Source organism: Phyllostomus hastatus, unplaced genomic scaffold (assembly GCF_019186645.2).
Source record: "Phyllostomus hastatus isolate PE091 unplaced genomic scaffold, TTU_PhHast_1.1 phas_scaffold_78, whole genome shotgun sequence".
Classification (NCBI taxonomy): domain Eukaryota; kingdom Metazoa; phylum Chordata; class Mammalia; order Chiroptera; family Phyllostomidae; genus Phyllostomus; species Phyllostomus hastatus.
The window spans coordinates 44,408,787-44,432,678 of NW_025334041.1; the positions used below are offsets into that span (position 1 = coordinate 44,408,787).

Here is a 23,892-nt window from a genome sequence, read left to right on the forward strand (position 1 = left end):
GTGGGCCAGTGAGCTCGCTCTTATTTTGAAAGCAGATTTTCTGGGTAGTGAGTCATCTCAGAGTGCTGCAAGTGGGGGCCCTGTTCCACCCTATGGTCTATTTTCTCTTCCCATTATTTCCAATAACTGAGCTGCAATTGTTCTGAATTATTGTCATTTTTTGCACTGAAGGGCTTTGAGTTTTGTAATTGCCTGATGCAGCTTTTGCCAAGCTGATTAAAGTGTTTGGAGGTTTTCACCGGCCTGAGAACAGTTTCTGCAGTAGTATTATGGGTTTTTAAAGGATGATATCTTTGTATGGTATTGTGGCTTTCATTTAAAAAAAAATGTTTCCTGTGTGAATAACATTGGCTAATTTCTTTGCAGGGTGATTTCAAACCTAGAAGCAAGGAATTTGGGTAAGAAAAGACCTGTAAACAGCCTTTCAGATTTCAGTCAGTGTCTCGTTTGCAACACTGGTCATCTTTCCTCTGTGGGTTGGCAAGAAAATCACTTCCCACAGTGTGATGGAGGCAGCACCCTTTAAGATCTTCCTGTCAGAGTGGCCGCCCATCTCCTTCCAGGTCTGTCCTGGCACCAGGACCTTCAGGGACAGCTGCTGAATATGTTTTTGCTGGAGGGGTCCTTGAATGTTGGCCTTCTGGTTTTCATTATTTTTCCTCAGAGTTGATTTAATTAATGTGCCCTCTGGCTGTACCCACAGAACACACTTTGGAAATTCCCTTGGCTGAGGGCTGCTTTCTCTCCAGCAGTCTGACCACACAAGCGCTTTTGACTTATGTGCTCCTTGCATTTTGGTTGACATTTGTGCACCCTCTGGGCTAGGTACTAGGGATGCAAAGATGACGAGCCTCTAGGTAAGCACTGTGACTATGGGGGAAGAGCACGGGGTGGAGCCAGACAGAACTGGACTTAATTCCAGCTTGGCCACATACTCACTGTGTCCTCTTAGGCAAGCCCTTTACCCATTTTGTGTGGCCCTTCTTGGGGCAAGGGTGAGGAGAAAAGGAGGGTATGTGGGGTAATGTTTATGGCACCCAAAACAGTGCTTGGCACCTGTGGGATCCCCAGGGTGGCTGGTCGATCATTAGTGTGGAGGAAGAAAGGCTAACACATAATTTCTAAACCAGGTGACAGGTATTACTTAAGTGCAGGTGCAGGGGCCAGGGGGACTTGGCTGGATAGAACTGGGGGAGGCGAATGCTAAGCATATTCGGGTAAAGGCCCCTTTGTGGTTTTGTCAGTGGAACTCTTTTGTGGCTCATAAAAGTCAGTCTCTATTTAAAAAGGTGTTGTTTTTATATCTCTCTTCTGTTTTATGGGCCTGGATATTTAGCTATATGTTGGGTTACCTTAATGGAAATTATTGTATACACTGTGCTGCTGGTTGCACATCTGCAGCTATGCACATAACTGACATTTGTCAGGCAGCCCTAGCAGGCAGAGCTTGGGTTCACTGAACAGCCCTGAGGGAACCATCCTCTGCCCGTTACCAGGTCATCCATGTCTGAAGCCAGGGGTTCTGTCACCAGCACCAGGCAGCAGCTGTCGGCAGGAGTCCTGCCCAGTGCACGGGGGCGGGGGGGGGGGAGGGGGGGAGTGTGTGTGTGATTCAGGGGTTTGCAATGTGGGAAATATTGCTGGTCTGGTGTCCTACTTCTGTCATGCCCACTCCCTCACCCAACCCCATTAGAGCCCCTCCTGTTCCTGTCCTTCAGGCCTGCTTGCATCCTGTTACTAGTCATTCCTTCTTGACACACTTTTGGGAACTTGCCCTTCCTCTCACATGCTTTGCTTGTGCTAGTTTCCTAGGAAGAATGACGACACTGCCAGGGTCAGAACACTTGTGTGAAATTTGGGGCTACTGAGCTCAAGTCCTGAATTGTTTCATCTTAACCATGAAGGCTGTGTAGGATCCAGGTAGGATTTCTCCTGAGGTGTCAGGAGGCATCCATGCCTTCCCACTGGAGTTGTCAGCCCACGGGCTTGTGTAGATCGGTCCTCCTGACTGGCGCTGTGCATCAGGTGCTCTGGGACAGGAAGAGTGGATCATGAAGTACTGTTAGAGGAGTGTTAGGGACCTGCCCCTCCAGTCTTGCTAGTGAAGTGTAAGTCATGGTGAAGAAAGTGCCATTCAATTTGGCTTTACATATCACTTTTCCATCTTGATCTCATTATCTTGCAGTCTGATAACTTATGCCAATTAGTGTTATTGCCACAGTAATTGACTGGTCCCTTCAGCTTAGTAATTCCCAGAGACACTGAACTATGGGAGGTCAGAAAGAAGGGAATCAGATGATCCTTCCATCACCTCCCTTTCCCTGGGTTTACGTCCCCCTTAGAGTTAAGAGACAGTTCAATTACTCTGTTTCCAGTGGAGCAGAAGTTCTTAGGCAGTGGTGAGCTTTTGTGTTGAAGAGCAGTCAAAGCCACAGTTTGTTGGTGTTGGAGTGTGTTCCTTCTCCCTCCCTCCATCCTTCCCTCCCTTCTTTCTTCCTTTTCTCCTTCCTTCCCTGTCTCTACCTCTCTCCGTTGCCCAGAGCTCTCTGCGAGTCACCTGAGTGATAAGTTCAGCTTGAAGGACTAGGTCACACTTACCAAGTGAAAAATTTGTATTGTGTCAGGAAACTGTTATGTTTTACCAATGACTCAGAGAAGGGAAACCAGACTGATACCTTTTTCTTCTAGCCCATTTCCAGTAAACCACCCTGGTTGATAATTGCTCTGTTTAGTTTCAGAGCCAAGATTGACACCTCTCTTCCAGGAGGAGGACAGCCACCAGAGGCTGCTCGTGGGGCTGGTAAGTGGTCTGTGGTGGCAAACAATGGGCTCCAAGAAAAGAGGGAAGGGCTGGATTGAACGTCTTGTTCTGATCTTGTTTTTCATTCTTCTAACATGAAGTTATGTCCAGCACCTGTAGGCCCTGTATGTTCAGTTGCAAGGAACAATATGATTTCTGCCCTCTTGGATTATAGTTTAGTGGGGAAGACACACATTAATCAACTACCCCAATAAATATATACCTATAAAACATCATAAGGAAATTGAGGGTATTTAAAATTAGGAAAAAGCAATGTTTCTGTGGCATTTGTATTACAGGTTTAAAATATTACAGAATAAAACATTCTTTCTGAAGAAGTCCTACTAGGAAAGCCAAAGAAATATAAATAAAAATAAATTAATTAAAGAGCAGAATTGGTAAATAACTCCAAAAATCTTTAAAAGTCTGATTAGAGACATCACAAAAGTCTAATAAAATATTTTTAATATTGTGTAGGCTTAGGAATGGGATAATCTATTACTAGATATGGCAAGTTAAAAAGTATGAGAAAAGTATGCAAACACATATTTATACACTTAAAAGTTTCAGTTACACTAAGTATCCTTGGCAAATAGGATGGCCAAACTTGCGCCAAGAAGAAATAGATGATCTGAAAGCCCAATAATGATAAAATAATTTGAAAAAAGTCAAGATTATCTCCAAAATAGGCCCAAATTTATTTAATGGTATGTTCTTCAAAATGATTAAGGGCGAGGTCATTCTCATGGTATGTGAAATATTTTTGAAAGAGATGGGAAACTTCTTAATCACTTTAAAAAGCCTGCTTATAGCCATAAAAGTAAAATCTGGCAGTGAGAATTTTTTAATTAATAAGATACCACAAGCTTAATTAAAATACTTTCCAGTGGTCTTTTTGAAAATGCAATTGGGGTTCCTGCTAGGAATACTTAATATTAGGAAATATATTAATGTAATTCATCATATTACTTGGTCAAAGAGGAAAAAGTGATAATATCTATAGGTACTAAAAGTTAATAAAAGTAAAATTCTACTTTTAGAATACACTAACCTAATAGGGCAAAGAATAATCTAATACTGATAGCAAATATCCTTCTTAATGGAATGCTGGAGGCATTCCTATTAAAATCAGAAAGAAGTTAGGGATCCTTGCAGTTTTCACTAAAATTTGTTATGGTTCTGCAAGAAGAAACAAAAGTAAAAGAAGATGCTAAGACTGTCTGATGCTACAAACAAACAAAATAAGTAACTGGAAAAATGGAAAGTAAGTAGCAAGTTAGTTAGTTGGTGATTCTATATCTATTTTGTTTGTTTTTTATTCAGGATTAACCAGTTAGAAATAATAATGAAAAACAATATCCCATTTACAAGCCCTTAGTGTCTGGGTTAATAACATACAAGCAAAAAGCCAATACGTTCTCTGACAGTTGGCTAAATGGCTCCCCAGATATGGCAGAGAGGTGTGGGACTGTCATTGCAGATCCTCAATGTGTTGTCAATCCACACTGACAGCAACGGTATGGTGCTTGCACAAAAAGAGACAGTTAGTAGATTCTAGTTTAAATTAGGATATTTAGAATATGATACATGAAGTATGGAAAGAAATAATTTTTGATAAATTACCCAGTAAATGATTGTCTATTTATAAAAGAAAATTAAGTCAGATTCCTCCTATCCCAAATACCAGCACTTTAGTCTACAGCCATACTGCCCCGAACATGCCTGGTCGCGTCCCATACGCCACCACTCATACTGTACACCAGCAATGTTCAGCCTTTTTCATCTTATGGTGCATATAAACCAATTACTAAAATTCTACAGCACACCAAAAAAGATGCTATTATATTTTTTGCCAATCTGACAAATAAAAATAGGTATAATTTTGATTCATTTGCACTGGATGGCTATTTTTGTATTGACTGTTGTTATTTCTTAATTTGACAATCTAAGGGAAAAGAGGTTACTGTCCCTGACTAAATAGCCAGGTATTGCCCATTTCAGAAATTCTTGCAACACACCGGTTGAAAATTGCTGCCATAAACCAACAGAAATATCAGATAGATAAAGCAGTCTATTATAAAATCTGAACTGCACACAAGAATTTGAATAAAATAAGTGGGTAGTTAAATAGTACTGAAATAGAGAAGGCCTTTTATTCAACATAGTGTATTATTGAACATAGACATATAGGGAAAGATAGGTTGAAACCTTAAAACATAAACGGAAAAACAAAAGGCAAACTATAAATCTGGAAAAACATTTGATATGTATGATAAATAATTAACATTTGGTGTATAAGTAAACTTTATAAATCAGTAAAAGAACAGCACATCAGGAAATGAATAAATGAATAAAGGGTGTAACCAATGACTTTTCCAAAGTAAATTTAGGCCCAAAAGCTCAAGTTGGGGGAGGAGAAGAGAAAGAATGTTTACCACTACTATAACCAAATGACAAATAGAACACGTGTTTTTTCCTTATTTTTCATTGCCTATCAAATTGACAACAATTTACAAGTCATACTAGCAAGTTCAGGGCACAGGGGATTGGAGAGCCTCATCCAGCACAGCTGAGAATTAGTGCGAGCACAATGGAAGGCGTTTTGGTGCTGTCTCCACAGGCTCTAAGTGTGCAACCCAACAATTCCATTTCTAGGAGCTTAATCTGACAGAAATAATAATTAGGGATATGGCATAAACTTCTGTTTGAGAATTCTTTGGAGAATTCTCATCAGGGCTTGGAGCTCGACAGTCAGCAGCTCCCTGGGCTTTTGGTGAATCGGAAATAGTTCCTCTAGGCAGGGGTGTCCAGACTGCAGCCTGCAGCCTGCAGGCTGCACGACGCCCAGGGTGGCTGTGAATGCAGCCCAACACAAAATTGTAAATTTACTTGAAACATTATGAGGTTTACTTGTGATTATGTGTAACAATGTATTTAATGGATAACCCAAGACAACTCTTCTTCCAGTGTGGTGCAGAGACACTCAAAGTTTGGACACCCCTGGTCTAGGGGAAGACATTGGCACCTGAACTATGCTCATTAAAGAAAGATTGGGGGTCATGCATTTCTGCTGGTGGGATCTTTAGACCCAATGTTTTCACATTCATGAGAAATGTTAATAAATGGATCTAATTCAGACCAGTTGCAGGTGTGAGTGGGTGGGTTGTGACTTATCTAACTTATATCTTGTTTTCAGATGGTGTCTGAACTCAAAGACCATCTTTTGAGACACCTACAGGGTGTAGAAAAGAAGAGAATTGAACAGATGGTTCTGGACTACTGTTCAAAACTGGTTGGTTTGCTTTTCCTTTTTCAGCCCCAGTATGCAGTTCAATATGTTTTTCAAATTAGGTTTTAGGAAGTCTCCCATTCTCAAACCAGTATATTTGGTGCTATAGATTGAGGAAATGAGAAAAGAACCTCAAACAAAAAGAACTTGATTTTGAAAGTGCTTTATTACACTGCTTTCAAATAATGATTACATGCTCATGAAGCATAGAACAGTTATGGATTTAGCATGGTTGCCTAATGTTCGCATCTCACTGTGGCATCTTCCAGTTTCTTATTAAACAATAGGTAATGTGTGTACATGGAGGTTTATGCAGGCATGAGAAAACTTGAATTTCAATTCTTAATTAGCTCCAACAGCTCAATTAGGAATGATTCTAGCCAGTCATATGCACACTACCACATTCAAATCCTCTGATGAAATTGGCAGCTCACCTACGGGGTAGCCACTTACTGAAATTGTGTAATCCAAATTAATAATACCAATTCATACTAGTAAATAGAAGTGACATTGTTAAATTGAATTTTGAAGCTATCTTGGATCCTTCAGAAAGTATATGGAGTTGAAGCCTGACCCTGCTTGGGATCTAGAAATAATATGCTGGAAAAAAAATTAAAGTATTTAAATACACAGAAAGAGAAAGAACACTCTATTTTCCAGGTTTGGGTAAGATCAGTATGCAGATGAGCCAGTGTGCAAATACATACTTTTTGAACTCTGGAAGATTAGTTTATTGGATAGGACCCTCATTTAATTTCATGTTTAATTTTATTTATTTAAAGTTTTTTTAATAAACTTTTTATTGTTCAGGTAGTTTTCTGTCTCCCCCCCACCCCTCCTTCATGTTTAATTTCAGAGTGTTTGCCTTTATTACAGTCATTAGTGTCTGTTTTTATTTTATTTTTTTTTAAGATTTTATTTATTTATTTTTAGAGAGGGAAGAGAGGGAGAAAGAGAGAGAGAGAAACATCAATGTGCGGTTGCTAGGGGTCATGGCCTGCAACCCAGGCATGTACCCTGACTGGGAATTGAACCTGTGACACTTTGGTTTGCAGCCCGAGCTCAATCCACTGAGCTACGACAGCCAGGCTAGTGTCTGTTTTTAAATAATATCTTTGAATTTAATAGTTTTTAATATATTGGGAGAGTTTGGTATTGTCATATACTGATATTTATAATCAGAGCACTAAAACTTTCCTAAATAATTTTCTCTTGCAGTAGAACTGTATGGAGGAGCTCACTTTTATAAATGTGTTACTGATCTTCCCCATGTTGGTATTAACTTGCTTTCTTAGTCCTTTAACATACAACTATTTAACACATTTACCTATCACCTTTATTTCTGTTGACTTTAAATTTCACCTTCCAAATTACTAAGAGTTTTGGTTCAAGCATCATTCTTCCCCAAGGTTAATCACATAAAAGTTTTAATATAAGTTTGTGTTAACCACTCCTAGAACCAATAGGACCAGAAATGATATAGATGTAGTCTCAGAAAACTCAGCAGTTACTGATGGAAGCAAAATTGGCTCACCCCTGCCCAGCAGCAGTCATGCCTGCCAGGCCCCTCTCTGGAGGGTGATTGGACAGCCTTTCTAAAACAAATTCTCCTAAGTTGCTGTGGAACCTGATTATATTACTCACATGCTATTTCACCTGATTTCAGCCAAAGAGAAACTGAGAATCTGTATCATTGAGAATAAACAGCACCTGTGCCTGCAGGGGTCCCTCTCCTTTGCCCACATGCGCAGCACCTGGATTTGTGGTTGCAAGCTGCTCAGTGGAGACTGTCCCATTACTGATAAACTAGCACAGTGTTGAATTTGGGGACCTGAAGCCAGTTTTACTTCACAGCCCATGCTTAGGACTGTTGTGCTATTCAGTATCACCTTTTTTCTTACTGTCAGCTCTTGCCACATAATAGGCCTAAAGCAAACCCAGTTGCACTTGACCTTCACTGATGGACGAGGGCCTGTTAGCCAGGCTGGGGGAGCTCAGCTGGGGCACTGCCTGCACAGAGGGTGCTCTGTTAGAGTGTGGGGTGCATTTTCAGTTTTTCCATTTTGGGTTCCAGTGCTACAGAACTGACCTCAGAAAGGCTGGTTCTGTGTCTGGGAACAGCTTGAATGCCAGCCACCCTGAACATGCCCATCAGAGCCTGGAGGGGTAGCTGTGGGGCCTCTGAGGGACACGGGATGAACAGAGGTCAACAGGCTGTCTTTCCCCTCCAGCTGGATCTCATTTGCCGAATACTGGAAACCAGCTGGAGGAAACACAACCTTCATCCCTGGATCCTCCACTTGTACGCAAGTATTTTTTATTCTTTTGTTGCGATGCATCAAGAGCCAAAGCAACTGATTGCTGCCTGTTTCAGCAAAGCCATTTTGAAACTTACCAGTTGAAAGCAATTCTTGCCAGTGCTGACACCATCCATCTTAGTTCTGTACTCAGCACTTAAAGTTAAGCCCCTGCCACTTCACTCATCCCCTTTCTGGGCATATGGTTGGTGAGAAGGGAGGGGTGCATGAGTTCAGTACTGCTGATCAGGGCAACTGAAGTTCATATGACTCATTACTTATGTGCCAACTGACTAGTTAGATTCTAGGAAATGGGCTGATGGTCACCATCATAATTCTGAAGCTTTCTCCAGGGCAAAGCCTTTCATGATGAGCATGGATTCCATCTGTCTATGGCACTCAGAGCCATTGCTTACACAGTGGAGTTTCAGAGATGAGCACCTTGGCTGACGCACTGCCTTGGTATTTTCCCAGCAATAGGCGGGCTAGTGCTGCTGAATTTGCGGTCTTCCACATCATGACCAGGATTTTGGAAGCTACTAGAAGTTTGTTCTTACCTCTGCCTCCTGGTAAGTCTTGGCTCTTTTGTCCTTTGTTGTAATAAATGTGTTCTTTTTTTCTTCACATGGTCCCTGGACTTGGGCATGTTATGAGTTTAAGGATGAGAAATTATGTGCCTATTGTGTGCCTGGTGTCACTGTGAGAGTTGGGCCTGTGGTTGGTCTCTGATGGCCAGATCTCCCCCAGTTATTAAACTGGGTTGTAGTTTGTTACTCACTTTAGGAAGCCGCCTAGGTCTGTCCTTGAGTTAACTTTCTAGGATACTTTGTGGATACTTTAGGTAGCATACTCAGTGGAGCTGATTCAGGGAGAGCTTTCTCTGATGTCTGTGTGTCTAGTTTATCTGATCAAGAGAGTTAACACAGAAGGAAATGAGTCTGGCTGGGTGCCAAAATTGACTTGATTATTACATGCTTGGAAACTAAAAATTTCCCTTAGCATTTTGAAATAGGACCAAATCAGGCCTCAAAACAGCCTTGGCACATGTGTATGCAGTCATTAATTTAATTGGTCATTTGTTCATTCAATCAACAAACATTTGTTGAGCAATTATTACATGCCAGGTACTGCACTAGAAATTAGAGCAATTACAAAAATTAGCAAATGTCTAGTTGGGAAGATGTCATGTAAATCAACAACCATTATAAGAAACAAATAAGCTCCTGATTGCTATAAACTATGTGCCTTATGTTCATTGTATATCAGTTCTGATGTAAGCTTTACAATAGCTATTACTATGTAAAATATATCAGCCAGTTTTTAATATTTTTAGATAATTCTTTCTTATCCTTTTTTAATTACAGTAGAATACAATATTATATTAGTTTCAGGTATACAGCATAGTAATTAGACATTTGTATAACTTATAAAGTATTCGCCCCAGTAAACCCAGTACCCATCGGACACCACACATAGTTACTACAGTGTTACTGACTATATTCCCTATGCTGTACTTTATATTCCTGTGATTATTTTTTTGTAACTGGCATTTTGTACTTCTTGATTCCTTCACCTTTTTGACCTATCCTTTGCCTCCCCTTCCCATCTAACAACAATCAGTTTGTTCTCTGTATCTATGAGCTTATTTCTGTTTTGTTTGATTGATAATTTTGTTTTTTAGATTCCACATGTAAGTGGAATTATATGCTATTTGTCTTTATCTGACTTCTTTCCCTTAACATAATACTCTCTAGGTTTATCCATGTTGTTGCAAATGGCAACAATTCATTCTTTTTTATGGCTGAGTAATACTCCTTTGCATACATGGAACATATCTTTTTTATCCGTTTGTCAACTGATGGACACTTAGGTTACTTTCATATCCTAGCATCGGGGTACATATGTCTTTTCAAATTAGTGTTTAGGATTTCTTTGAATAAATACCCAGAAGTGGAATTGCTGGGTCATAAGGCAGTTCTACTTTTAATTTTTTTAGGTAATACTGTTTTCCATAGTGGCCACACAAATCTGCATTCCCATCAACAGTGCATGGGAGTTCCATTTTCCCTGCTTCCCCACCAACACTTGTTGTTTGTTGATTTATTTATTTATTTATTTATTTTTTTAAAGATTTTATTTATTTATTTTTAGAGAGGGAAGGGAGGGAGAGAGAGAGAGAGAGAGAGAGAGAAACATCAATGTGTGGTTGCTGGGGGTTATGGCCTGCAACCCAGGCATGTACCCTGGCTGGGAATCGAACCTGGGACACTTTGGTTCCCAGCCCGCGCTCCATCCACTGAGCTACGCCAGCCAGGGCTTGTTTGTTGATTTATTGATAATATATCAACTAGTTTTATTTATTTATTCACATACATCTATTCCTTCATCCAGCATGAATTCATTTCTTTATTTGTTCATTTTAAGCCAATATGTATTTAGTGCCTATTTTGTGCCAGGTACTGTTCCAAATACTGTACATAAATTAACACATTTAATTTTCATAACAATCTTGAGTAGTAGGAACTTAAATTGAACTACATTAAATTTCTGGTCAACTTTCATATGGTTTCACTGCACATTGTTCCCATTCAAAGATAGTAAAATTGAGGCACAGAAAATTTAAAAGTAATTTGCCAAAGTCACACAACTATGAAATAACAAGAGCCAGTATTCACATCCAGCAGTCTGGCTCCAAAATCTGTTCTGCCTTTTGCATTTTTTATTCCAATTGTATTAGTTGACGCTCAAACTTTGGGCTCCCAACCCCTTTAGCATTCCTGAACTCTTCTGCATGTGTGATATATCTGATATAGTTTGGAATCCTTCATGCTTTCTCTAGCCACACAACTTATCTTATAGGGTCTGTGTGTAGTGGAAGTACAAAATAGGTTTCTTTTAACTTTGTAGGAATCTGAAAGTGGCCATTTTTATGAGGAGAAAGAATGGCTTTAAATAATCCCAATGGAATATGAATTGTGAGGTGCCCTCCAGAAAGAGTGAAGGGATTTCATGAAAACTATGTATGGCTTTATGGCTGAAATTCTTTTCATGTTAATCATTATTCTTTTTTAAATGCATTTTTTAAAAGATTTTATTTTTAAGCCCTGGCTGGGGTAGCTCAGTGGATTGAGTGCGGGCTGCGAACCACAGTGTCGCAGGTTCGATTCCCAGCCAGGGTACATGCCTGGGTTGCAGGCCATGACCCCCCGCAACCACACATTGATGTTTCTCTCCCTCTCTTTCTCCTTCCCTTCTCCTCTCTCTAAAAATAAATAAATAAATATTTATTTTTTTAGAGAAGGAAGGGAGGGAGAAAGAGAGAGAGAGAAACATCAATGCTTCTTATGCACCCCCTACTGGGGACCTGGCCCGCAACCCAGGCATGTGCCCTGACTGGGAATTGAACGAGCAACCCTTTGGTTTGTAGGCCGGCACTTAATCCATTGAGCCACACGAGCCAGAGCAATCATTATCCGTAATGATTAACACAAAAAGACTTGGTAGAGGAATGAATTAACATTTTCATATTTGTTCACCATGGATGTTCAACCTCCTTTTGTAAATAAATGAAACTGACTTGCTGGGAACAATATTATTCTTGGGAAGTCATAAAAATTCCCTTTCTGCAGAACATTGCATTCTTTCACAGGAATGGATAAGAAGAGAGAACATAAGAAAATGTTATCTGTAGTGACTGAGAATTATTTTGAATAGACTTAATGGCTTGTGTCCATGGATCAAGCCAGGAAGAGCAGTTTCTATCCCTTGTTTTTGTAAATGTTTGTTTCTCATGTGATATGGAAATAGAGGTGAAGTAATGCTGGACTGGGTGCGTGCAAACATGTGCGTGTAAATACAAGGAGGTTTTTTATGTACATGGGTCAGTGTGCATGCTTTCCAGGCCTCCCACAGTAGCAAGAAACTGAGTTTCAAGTGTCAGAAATGTCTGACCTGGATTGCTTAAAGACAAAAGATAATGAGGACCATGAAAAGACAGTCATGGTTTAGAGCTGGAGCACTTGCAGTTTAAAAGAGACCTGTTTTCCCTTGCTGGCTAGAGTGGGCAAGGACCCCTGAAGGATGAGGACAAGAGTTGGCTGGGAAAGCTCTCTTTTGGAACTGCTGTCCACTTTTCGCTGATTTTTCTGTGCTTAGAGCTGACATGCAAAGAGGAGGCCAGGAACAGACTGTTGAATTTGGGACTGTGCCTTGGAGACAGAGGATGAAGGGTCATCAGGGATCTTTAGGACATGGACACAGGGTGGAGAGGAATTTTGAAAATCTATAGGATTTATGAACTTGTATTCAGAAAAAAATTTCATAAATGTTTTAATCTTGGGAAGAATGTTTAAATCCATTAAAAATCTTATGTTAATTAGGTAGTAAAATCACTATGTTTTTCTTCAAACATTTATTTATTTTTAGAGAGAGGGGAAGGGAGGGCGAGAAAGAGAGGAAGAGAAACATCAGTGTGGGAGAGAAACGTCTGAACCTGCAACCCAGGCACATGCCCTGACTGGGAATCGGACCAGAGAACCTGAACCTTCTCTTTGCAGTATGATGACCAACTGACTGAACAACAGTGGTCAGAGCTAAAATTACTGTTTTGGGTTGGATTCAGGGAAGCTAGTGGACACATCCATTGTTAGCCCATTAACATCTGCTTGTGGGCAGAGTCTGTATTTTATCTGACCCTTGATGTTTCCAGGGTGGGGAACTCAAGTCCCTCACTGTTTATGATCCATATGCTCAGAGAGAGAGGGAGGGAGAGAGAGAGGGAAAGGACAGGGGAGAGAGAGAGGGAGGGAGAGGGAGAGAACTCCATGATTTGTCTGAATTCAGGTTCCTGCTCTTTGGGTGTCATTTCTTTGTCATGTAAGCTCCCAGGACTAGAATGTGATTCTTTGTCATATCTTGCCCACTTCCAGTCAGTTTCCAAGCCTGTACATATGGCCATGTGTCTCCTGTCCCTCCCCTCCTCTCTCACTTCCGGTGCCCTCATTACCCCTCACCCAGGTTCAGGCTGTAGCCTCCCAACCTCTTCTAGCAATCAGTCCCTTCTTTGCCCGTTGCCATTTATTCCAAAAGTAAAGCCCAAATCCTCTTTCCATCCTGCTTAAAAACTTTCAGTGCTTGCCCCAAGTTTACTAAATAACAAATTCCTTGCTGTCATTTAGCATTCAACCCCTGTCACATGCACTCAGAGCTCCCTGCACTTTTCTTTCATAGAACTGGTCGCATTAAAAAATATACATGGATTTTTTGTGATTATTTGATTTTCTCTCTCCCCATCATGCTGGAAGGTAGATGGGAGCAGCTGTTGTACTTCTTTTGCTCATTGTTGTACACCCAGCCCCTTGCCTGGTGTATGGAAGGCATTTGTTAAATCAACCTTCCAACCTTACCTCCTGGTGTTCCTCTCATACTCCTGACTCCAGTTCAGCCATCTCACTTAATGTTTTCTGAGAATGCTCCATGCTTTCTTACCTTTGGGCCCCTGTTGTTATTCTCTTAACACAGCTACCAGTTATTGGGGCAGGATAGCAGAAGCTGAGGCTGGAGTTCCACAGCCTGTGCTCAAATTTCAGCTCAGCCATTTATGGGCAAGTTTCTTAGCTCCTGTGATCTCAGCTTCCCCATTTATAAACTGGCTCCCACTTTGTGGGGTTGTGTGAGGATCAAGTGAGCCAGCATGTAGGTTGAAGGATCAGAATGTTTGGTATTAGTCACTTGTTATACCATGGGCTAGCCCCTACCCTGCCCAGTGAACCAGCTGTAGTTCTCAGAGCAGCCCTGTGAGAAAGGTGCTGAGGGTTCCGTGTGAAGGATGAAGAAATGGACGCTCACAATGGCTGAGTTGCCTGCAGCTAGTAAGTGCCCTGGGGGGATCCCACCCTCTATCTGTTCATATAAACCTGGCTTTTTCTGTTGTCACCACTCTGTATGCCTCCCCCACACCACCCCGCCTCATTTCTACCCCCCAGAAATTGCATTTACCATCACAGTGCCCCTCACATGCCATCTTTTCCAAGAGGGCTCTTCTGATTCTCTCCTGGTCTGATATCTACTCCTCCCATGGGTGTTTTTATCACTTATTATTAATAGAGCACTCAGAGTGCTAGGTTTCCATGTGTTGGAGGAGCCTTCCTTCCCCATGATGCTCTGGTTTGGCAGAGATTTCCTTTCTATTGAATTCCTATGGATTTACTATCTGAGCATATTTTAATTCTTCTTGCATATAATTTAGTCCAAGTAGACACCACAAGCCTACCTAGAAATCAGGCATGTAAGCTGTCTCCTTCTGGTTCAGATTTTTGCCTCTTTAGCAAAATGGTCCCTATTCATTGGCCTTTTAGACTGAGCATGTGGAGTTGAAGGTCTTCTGTTACCTGTTCTCTTTTGCCATCTTACCACAGAATTGCCAACCTGTTAAACCATAAAGTCATTTTTCATCAAGCAGGACTTTCACTCATTTTCTCTTTCCGCCTGGGAAGAGACAACATGAAGGAAATGCAGACTTGAGGGAATTTCAATACCCAGCACAATGCTTAGTCTTCATACTGCTAAGAAGGAAATTTGGACCTTGATTTCAAGCAGCATTTAGTTGACTCTAGGCACCAAGTGCTGAGCTAAGTGTTTTATTAACACCATCGATTTATTCTGTCTGAAAGGCTGGAGGTGCTGGCTGACCGTGTTTACCCTCCCGCATCTCTCATCCTAGGTTTTCACACTCTGCACACGATCCTTGGCGTCCACTGTCTCCCTTTGCATAACCTGCTACATTACATCGATAACGGGTTATTGCTTCTCACAGAAACAGCTGTCACAAGGCTCATGAAAGGTAAGAGGCTCTGAGGCTCTGAGTTTGCCAGAGTACTAGTTCCAGTCTGAGCACCGCCACAGCTGTCACACGGGGCCCAGAAGCACTCAGGAGGGCCCCATGCTTAGTTTAATGGTTTGCATTAAATCTTGAAATCTTAATAGTTGAACAAAGGGCTCCTCTTAACATTTATTTTTTTTGTGTGTTGGATGCCATAAATTATGCAGCTAGTACTTCTGAGTAGTATATTTCCTGTAACCAACCATCCTATGGGCTAATTTAAAGTGTCTTTGCCCTCAGAAGACCCCTAATGGTTTCCTAATCCACGCATAGCTATTAGAGTCCTTTTCCGTACACAAGGGCATTTGAGGATAGGAGACTGTGAAGGCGTGTTTCTCAGGAAAATGTCATGAAATGGCTTGATTTCAGCTGATTAACTCTGCCATTGCAAAGTTAGACTTGAAATGCAAGAAAAATTAATGAGAAATGCTGTGATTATGTAAATTTGAACTTTAAATATGTTCTGGAGTATAATCACTCTCACTTAAATGATTTGGCTTTGGTATTTTATGATGAGTTTTGTTAATAGATAGTAAAGTTTCTCTCATTCCTCAAGGCACCCTCTGTTTCATATTAGTCAATAAACTGTTTTGTGACTAGTATCCTGTTAAAGAACCATGTTCCATGATAACAGAAACAGTTTATTTTAAAAATTCCTTTATTTAGAGAGGCACAAACTAAAAATTCTAAAGCGGTATTAGCTTGAGAATGCAAGGTTGGGCTATGTGTTACCAGGATGAAGCGCTGAAGCATTATTAGCTCATTCAGACACTAAATGGAGATGTCTATTTTGTTTGCCAATCTACTTTCTTGTAGATCTGGACAACACAGAGAAAAATGAAAAACTAAAATTCAGCATCATTGTGCGGCTTCCTCCGGTAATCCTTAATTATATTTCATTTTCTCCCTAAGCCTTGGCATGAACTTCCTTCAGTTTCTTCTTGCAAAAAGAGGACTTACTTGATTTGGGCTAAAGTCAGTTGAATTGTTTCACTTTCAGCTCTTTCCAAGAAATCCCATCCCTCCCCACCCTCTGCCTGCAGCTCCCACTAGGTCCACAAAGTGCTTGCTCCTCTGGCTGTGCTGCCTTGGCACCGCCCACCTAAAACGTTTGGCCATTTTCTTCTCTTAGGAAACCACACTAATATTTACATCTGTGAGTCTGAGGGGAGGGAGAGGGAAAACATGTGCTTTTGGCTTTTAAACTGATAAGACATTTAGGTACAGGTGAGGTCAGAAGGTTCTGGAACTACATTTCCTCCCACTGTCGTTTCCACCAGGGTTGGACAACATCCCAGGTCAAAGGAAGAATGAGAAACATGAGGGAGAGGGTTATATAGGCACTCCTTGTTTTGTGGGGAATATTAGCTCTCAGAGTTAAAAACACTATGAAATTATGACATTCCACAGCAAGGTCTTCAGAGCCTCTGACTGTGAACTTCCTGACCCCGAGCGTGGTGGCCAGCTCTGTGTGCTATTTACCTATATTGAACACTTGTGTGTCTGGCACGATCCTCCCACGAAGGGATGTCCGTTGCCTTTCTGGATCTAATCGGCTTCCTTTGTAACACCCTCTCCCCCTCGTGGGCTTATTGAAGCGAAGACAAGAATAGAAAACAAAGCATGTTTTCCATGGCTAGATTTCTCTGGGGATTGTCTCTGAACATTTAGTTTGCTCTCTACATTTGACTTTTTACTTTTGCCTCATGCTCTTAGGGAATTAAATTTTTCTGGGCAAGGCATTGGCAGAGAACATGCCTATAACCTTTAGTTTCCTATCAAAACATCACTTAGAGTTGGCATGCAGAACCCCCATTTTGAAGAGTAGCAGATGAACTCCGTTTCAGAAAAAAAATTTGGCAACATCAGTGTATAAACTACTTTCTCAGGGTTGCATCTAAGAGAGTACTTATTCGAAATTCAGAGGCATACCTCCTAGGAAATGGCCTTTTCCCATGGGTCATTAAGCATAAAGGGCCTTTTAGACTAACTAGCAAATTTGGAATAATATTTTAAAAATTGTGAATAGATATAAGGTACATTTACTTAATTCAGTGTGAGCTATATTCTCCTATGTTTTTCCATCCTTTTGTTTTTATTATTAACTTTATTTTTAAGGGTAGTTCAGGGTTTACAGCAAAATTGAGGTGAAGACACAGAGATTTCCCAAATACCCCCTACCCTACACATGTGTGGCCTCCCCCATTATCAACATTCCTCACCAGACTGGTCCATTTGCTAGAATTAATGAACCTACATCACAATCATCTGAAATCCATCCTTAGCATTAGGGTTCATTCACTCTTGGTGGTGGTTATTCAGTGAATTTGATCGTCTTTACAGTATTGTACTTCCACTACCCTAAAAATCCTCCTTGACCTATTTTTCAATTTGCATAATAGCTTATTGGTCAGAAGATCTGTCGACTTTGGGATCATCCTATGAGTTCTAACATTATTTCCCGGAACCATGTGAAGCAACTGCTTCAGAACTATAAGAAACAGGTGAGTCAGTGTGAAAGCACAGCTCCACTAAACTTTTTTCTTGGAACCTATTTGCCTATGTCAGCATTTCCCTATGAGCAGCAATTCTGTAGTTCTTACCACCTTTTCAGAAAATCTGTGTTTGTTTTGGATAATCACTTAATACCAGACGTGGTTTCCTTTTTAGCCTCAGAGTTCTGTGATTGACAAGTCGTCATTCAGTGTGGAATTTTTGCCTCTGAACTACTTCATTGAAACACTGACAGATATAGAATCCTCCAATCGAGGTAATTCGCTCTTCTGCTCTCAAGTGTTGTCCTGCTATTCCCTTGACATGTCAGTCAGTCCCTATTTACTTCTTTGTGCCCTTTTCTTTCCAAAATGCCCCTTACTTTTAAGTAGGTCCTTAGTGCAGCTGGTTTTAATTAGCAATATACAATTTACCGAGAGTAAATTACCAAAGGAACAATCAATCACCTCTGAAGTTTTAGAAGGGTTTAAGACACAGGTGGCAAACACAAGGCCCACGGGCCAAATCTGGCCTTCCACCTTGTTTTATCCGGCCCAGTGTCTTGATTTAACCCAGTGGCAGTGTCAAGCTCCTTGTCCCTAGTTAAGGAGCAGTTACATGTATGCAGTCCTAAAATTACATTCAGCCCTTTGAAGGCAACCTCGAGGTCAATGTGGCCCCCGGTGAAAATGAGTTGGACACCCCTGGTTTAAGATGTTATAAACCCATTGGTTGATACAAATGGCCTTTCTTGGTTCTGAGGTTTAATAAATTTTAACATATTCTCAGAACAATGTGTTTTACTAAAATTTAAAATAATTATGATTTCAAAGAGCTGTGTGCACAACATTATAAATGTTGCACGGCTTCATAGTAACTCTTTTTCTTGCTCTCTCTTTCTAGCTCTGTATGGTTTTGAAGGACATGACAACGTGGATGCAAAATTTGTGGAGGAAGCAGCTCTGAAACATACCACAATGCTTTTAGACTTATAGAAAAGATATAGTAATATTAAATTCCAATTTTTAATCTTGCTCAGTAGTTCTACTTCTACTGAGAATTCTCTAGCAAGATTTAAAACTGGTTACCAAAATCAGAATGCATTGTTGAGCCATCTGAATTTCAGTTTGGTACTTGTTGAGATAGAAGTAAACTGCAGTACCTCATCCCAGTTTTGAACAGCAGGTGAGCTGTCAAGTATGGAGAAGGGACGGGACAAACAGTCCAAGGAGGCAGGCAGCAGCATAAATAATGCTCTTCCTAGTGGCTTCCTAGGCCAAAAGCCAGTTCTATTGCATTCTGAAATAAAATATGCTTTAAAAATGTAGGGACTAGTGCTTAGAAAAACAAAAACTAGATGTGTCATTGAAAATAACGTGACAAGTGGAAAAATTAAATGTTGCATAAAAACTGTATTTGCAAAAAGAATAGTTTAAAAAATGAATTTGGACCAAGTCAAATCTGCTATTTCCAGAGTAGAATAATTTGTAACATATGGCAGTTTATTCATACAGTCTATTTAGAGTAGGAGGTGTAGCTTTGCACAGTGGCAATACTGTAGCCAATGAGATTTACCTGAGGCACGATTATTGCTGATAGAGTGGGATTTTTCTCTGTAATAGTTCCAATGGAATTGCACTTAATGTTTAAGTTTTTTTATATTTATAAAAGTTTGATTTAGAAATACCTTATTAAAATCACTGAAAATTTTGGCCTGATTCTTGCCCTTTCTACACAGCATTTTTATTCCAGCTAGGAATCACGAGTCTGTGAACATGTTCCCCCAAAGACCCCCACATGTCTCGCTAGTTCTCCCACTTTCCCCTTTCTTCTACAGTGACTTCATTCTGACCCATAACTCCAGTTGCTTCCTGTGGTCAGCCCATGACACTGTGCTTTTCTCTTATCACATTATTTTCTTCAGTGAATTTGTGAAACTTTTATTATTATAAATATCACTAGCTGGTACAATACTTCAGCTTCTTTTCTAAAGTGATGATTGTGTTCTAAAAATTGTCCTCTCCTGCAGAATTCCTATTTTTGGTCCAATACTTCATGGTCACTGAGGCTCAAAATCTTGGAGCCATTATGAACAAGGCAGTGCTGATTTTTTCTCTTGATGTAATTATTTTTCATTCCCTATGCTCTTCTTTTCACACCTGGCTGGTTTTGGTTACTTTCTAAGGTCTAATTCATCAGACTTAATCTTCTGTTCATAATCTTTCAATAACTTGCCACTCATTACAGGATAAAATTCAACCTCACATTCAAAATCACAGGATAAAATCCAAACTCACCCTAATCCTGGCCTCGTACAGGTCCCCAATATGAACTTTCTGTTCCCACGAGCTCAGTTCACTGAACCTTGAACACAGCTTTTGTCCCTTTACTTCTTAGGCTTGCTCAGGCTGTTTCCCCTACCTAGAATCCCCTCTCTACCTATTAGCATCTTATTATGCTTAAGGGCCAGTTAAAATTTCCACATTTCATTGAGTAGCACACATTGTTACATTTAGTACATCCCTTTGTGATTTTTAAAATTATGATTCCATTCTTAGGTTGTTAAGCTTCCTATGTATATATATTTTGAATCCCTAATGTTATTATTAATCCTACAACACAGGAACTGTGTTTTTGCATTTCTTTGTTGTTAACCACAATATATATAGTGTTACTTATAGGTACTCCTAAGGCATTGCTCTTCAATAACTTCACTTAAACAATCAGGTCAGAATCAAGACTCTGTAGATTGAGAATGGGATTTAATTTCCCTCCAATATGGCAGGATGGGGGCTTGGAACAAATTTTGTTTGATTTAGTAAAATAAGGGAATGTGGTATTATGCCCAGAGTTGTGAAATAAAATTCATAACTAATACCAGTATGAAATATAGATTGAGCATACTAATGAATGTAAAAATTATAGGTTTGAAATCTTGTGTATATGCATACATAAGAAAATATAAAAAGAGAATTAGGAATATACCTGGATGAAATGCAATAAAATTGGAGTAATAAAATAGTGGAATTGACCTAATTTTCAACTTTTAACATACCAATTAGAAATATTTTCATTGAAGTTTTGAAGAATCTTGTACCAAAACTTGAAATAATCACAAGTTTATTTGCATAGAATAGCTGAATAAATCTAGGTTTATAAGACAGATAAATTAGGCTCTGACTGGTGTGGCTCAATGGATTGGGTGCTAGCCTGCAAACTGAAAAGTGACCAGTTTGGTTTCTGGTTGGGGCACATGCCTGGGTGTGGGCCAGGTCCCCAGTGGGGGGTGCACAAGAGGCAGCCACACTTTGATGTTTCTCTCCCTCTAGTTCTCCCTCCCTTCCCCTCTCTCTAAAAATAAGTATATTTAAAAAAAGATAAATTAAGATGGAGATTGAAAATGGTGAAGGAGAAAGTGGAAGCTACACTAACTTCCTCCCAGGACCAATCTGGAATTACAACTAAATTGTAGAGAAATCATCCTGAATAACCAATTGAATACTTGCTGGAGGAAGTCTTATAACCAAGGACAGACAGAAGAAACCATTTCACCACAATGTGACTGGTAGGGAGTATGGAGATGTGAGAGGACTGGCCAGGTTCCCACAGGCAGCAGCTGAAGATATAGAGGGATATTTCAGCAGCTGAGGGCATTCCCCTGAGAAGGCTGGGGTCTAAACCCCAAGAAGGGCTCCCCAGCCTATAGCACCAGAGCCAGAAAACAACCCAGATAACATCCAGCTATGAAAAGCAGCAGGGTTTTTTTTTGTCTGTTAGAGACTCAGAGAGCCTCTTAAAGGGCCAGTGCACAAAATTTCATCTGCAGCCACTTACCCTGGGCTCTGGCAAAGGGAGGGCAGATTGGACTAGAGATGCTTGAGGAGAGACTGGGGATGGTGGCTCTTGGTAGAGAACTGAAGGAGCAGCCACCAGGATCCTTGTACTGAGTCATTCCCTATACTTGAGGAGCCATCTTCTCAGGCAGAGCACTCCCCTCCAGGTGGCATTAGCCTCAGGGGGAGAAATAGCCCTGCAGCAGGAATTACTCTGCCACACCCTGTCAAGCTTAAGATGCTGATCATAGACTGATTAGTTTAACAGCTGATGGTTTAAAGCTGATTAGTTTAATTACTAAGGCAGAAAATACAAAAAAGCAGTCAAAATGGGAAGACAAAGGAACAGACCCCAAATGAAAGAACAAGAGAATTCTCCTGAAGAAAAACAAGATGAAATGGAGACAAGCAGTTTATCAAATAGATGAGTAATGATTATAAGGATACTCAAAAGCATGAAAAAGGACTGAGAAACCATTAAAAAGGACTGGTCAGAAACAAAGAGTGCAATATCTGATATAAATAATACACTGGAAGAAATAAACAGGAGGTTAGGTAAAGCAGAGGATCGCATCAGTAATTTGGAAGACAAGGTAGAAAATAAACACCCAGGCAGAGCAGCAAAAAGAAAAAATAATAAAAATAAGATTCAGAAACATTTTGGGAAACACGGAGTATAACAACACCTGCACCATGGGAATACCAGAAGGAGAAGAGAGTGAGCAAGGGACTGAGAACTTATTAGAAGAAACAATGATGAAAACTTCCCCAATCTGGTGAAGGAAAAAGACACACAAATTCAGGGACCTCAGAGAATCTCAAACAAGTTGGACCCAAAGGGGCCTACACCAAGAAACATCATAATTAAAATGACAAGGCTTAAAGACAAGGAGAGAATCCTAAAAGCTGAAAGAGAAAAGCAGGTAGTTACATAAAGGTAGTACCAATTAGACTGGCATTTAATTGGGAAACATTTCAGGCCAGAAGGGAGTGGTGTGAAATATTCAAGGTGATGAAATGCAAGACTTACAAACAAGGCTACTTTATGCAGAAAGGCTATCATTTAAAACTGAAGGAGAAATAAGAAGCTTCTCAGACAAGAAAAAGCTAAAGGATTTTGTTAATACCAAACCAGCACTGCCACAAATGTTGAAGGGCTTGGTTGAAGAAAAGAAGAAGAAGGAGAAGGAGAAGAAGGGGGAGGGGGAGGAGAAGAAGAAAATAAAAAGGAAAATAGTCTAACAATAAAATGGCTCTACATACATATCTATCAATAATCACATAAAATGTAAATGGCTTAAATGCTCAAACCAAAAGACATAGGTTAGCAGAATGGACAAGAAAACAAGACCTATATATATGCTACCTCCAAGGGACCCATCTCAGATTGAAAGATACACACAGACTAGAAGTAAAGGGATGGAAAAAGATATTTCATGCAAATGGGAAAGAAGAAAAACCTGGTGCAGAGTACTTATATCTGACAAAATAGACTTTAAAACCAAAGGTATAGTAGAGATGAAGAAGGACACTACATAAGAATAAATGGAACAATCCAAGAAGAGAATATAACCCTAATAAACATTTATACATCCAACACAGGAGCACCTAAATATATGAAGCAAATCTTAATGGTCATAAGGGAGAAAGCAATAGAAATACAGTCATGGTTGGGATTTTTAACATCCCCCTGACTTCAATGGATAGATCTTGCAAGCAGGAAATCAACAAGGAGACAGAGGCCTTAAATGACACACTAGATCAAATTAATTTAATTGATATTTTCAGATTATTTTACCCCAAAGCAGCAGAATATACATACTTTTCAGGTGCATGTGAAATGTTTCCTAGGATAGACTACATGCTAGGACACAAAAGAGGTCTCAATAAGTTTAGAAATATTGAAATCCTATCAAACATCTTCTCTGACCACAAAGCTATGAAACTAGAAATCAATCATGAGAAGAACACTGAAAAACATGCAAAGATGTGGAAGCTAAATAACATGTTATTAAATAATGAATGGGTTAACAACAAGATCAAGGAAGAAGCCAAAAGATATCTTGAAACAAATGAAAATGAGGACACAACAACCCAAAGTCTGTGGGACATTGGGAACACAATATAAGAGGGAAATTCATAGCATTATAGGCCTATCTCAAAAAAAACAAGAAAAAGCTCAAATAAACAATCTTCACACTTAAAAGGAACTTGAAAAAGAACAACAAACAAAGCCCAAAGTAAGTAGAAGAAAGGAAATAATAAAGATTGGAACAGAAATAAGTGAAATAGTGTCTAAA

At 40.0% G+C, this 23,892-nt stretch overlaps 1 protein-coding gene and 1 non-coding gene across 2 annotated transcripts in view; both read left to right on the forward strand.

Annotated features, from left to right (window-relative positions):
- The window catches only part of LOC123811955 (gamma-secretase activating protein), an 87,345-nt gene extending 67,876 nt beyond the window's left edge, over positions 1–19,469 (forward strand). Inside the window, exons 22-31 of the mRNA XM_045828497.1 lie at positions 367–398; positions 2,733–2,800; positions 5,997–6,092; positions 8,321–8,391; positions 8,861–8,955; positions 15,108–15,227; positions 16,083–16,144; positions 17,669–17,770; positions 17,937–18,036; positions 18,663–19,469. Of these exons, the coding sequence (XP_045684453.1) occupies positions 367–398; positions 2,733–2,800; positions 5,997–6,092; positions 8,321–8,391; positions 8,861–8,955; positions 15,108–15,227; positions 16,083–16,144; positions 17,669–17,770; positions 17,937–18,036; positions 18,663–18,754 (838 nt within the window). The 3' untranslated portion in view covers positions 18,755–19,469. The remainder of the gene's footprint in view (positions 1–366; positions 399–2,732; positions 2,801–5,996; positions 6,093–8,320; positions 8,392–8,860; positions 8,956–15,107; positions 15,228–16,082; positions 16,145–17,668; positions 17,771–17,936; positions 18,037–18,662) is intronic.
- LOC123812211 lies at positions 19,295–19,431 on the forward strand. The gene has a single exon (XR_006784500.1). It is a non-coding gene; the product is annotated as a U4 spliceosomal RNA (small nuclear RNA).
- Positions 19,470–23,892: the final 4,423 nt, after the last annotated feature.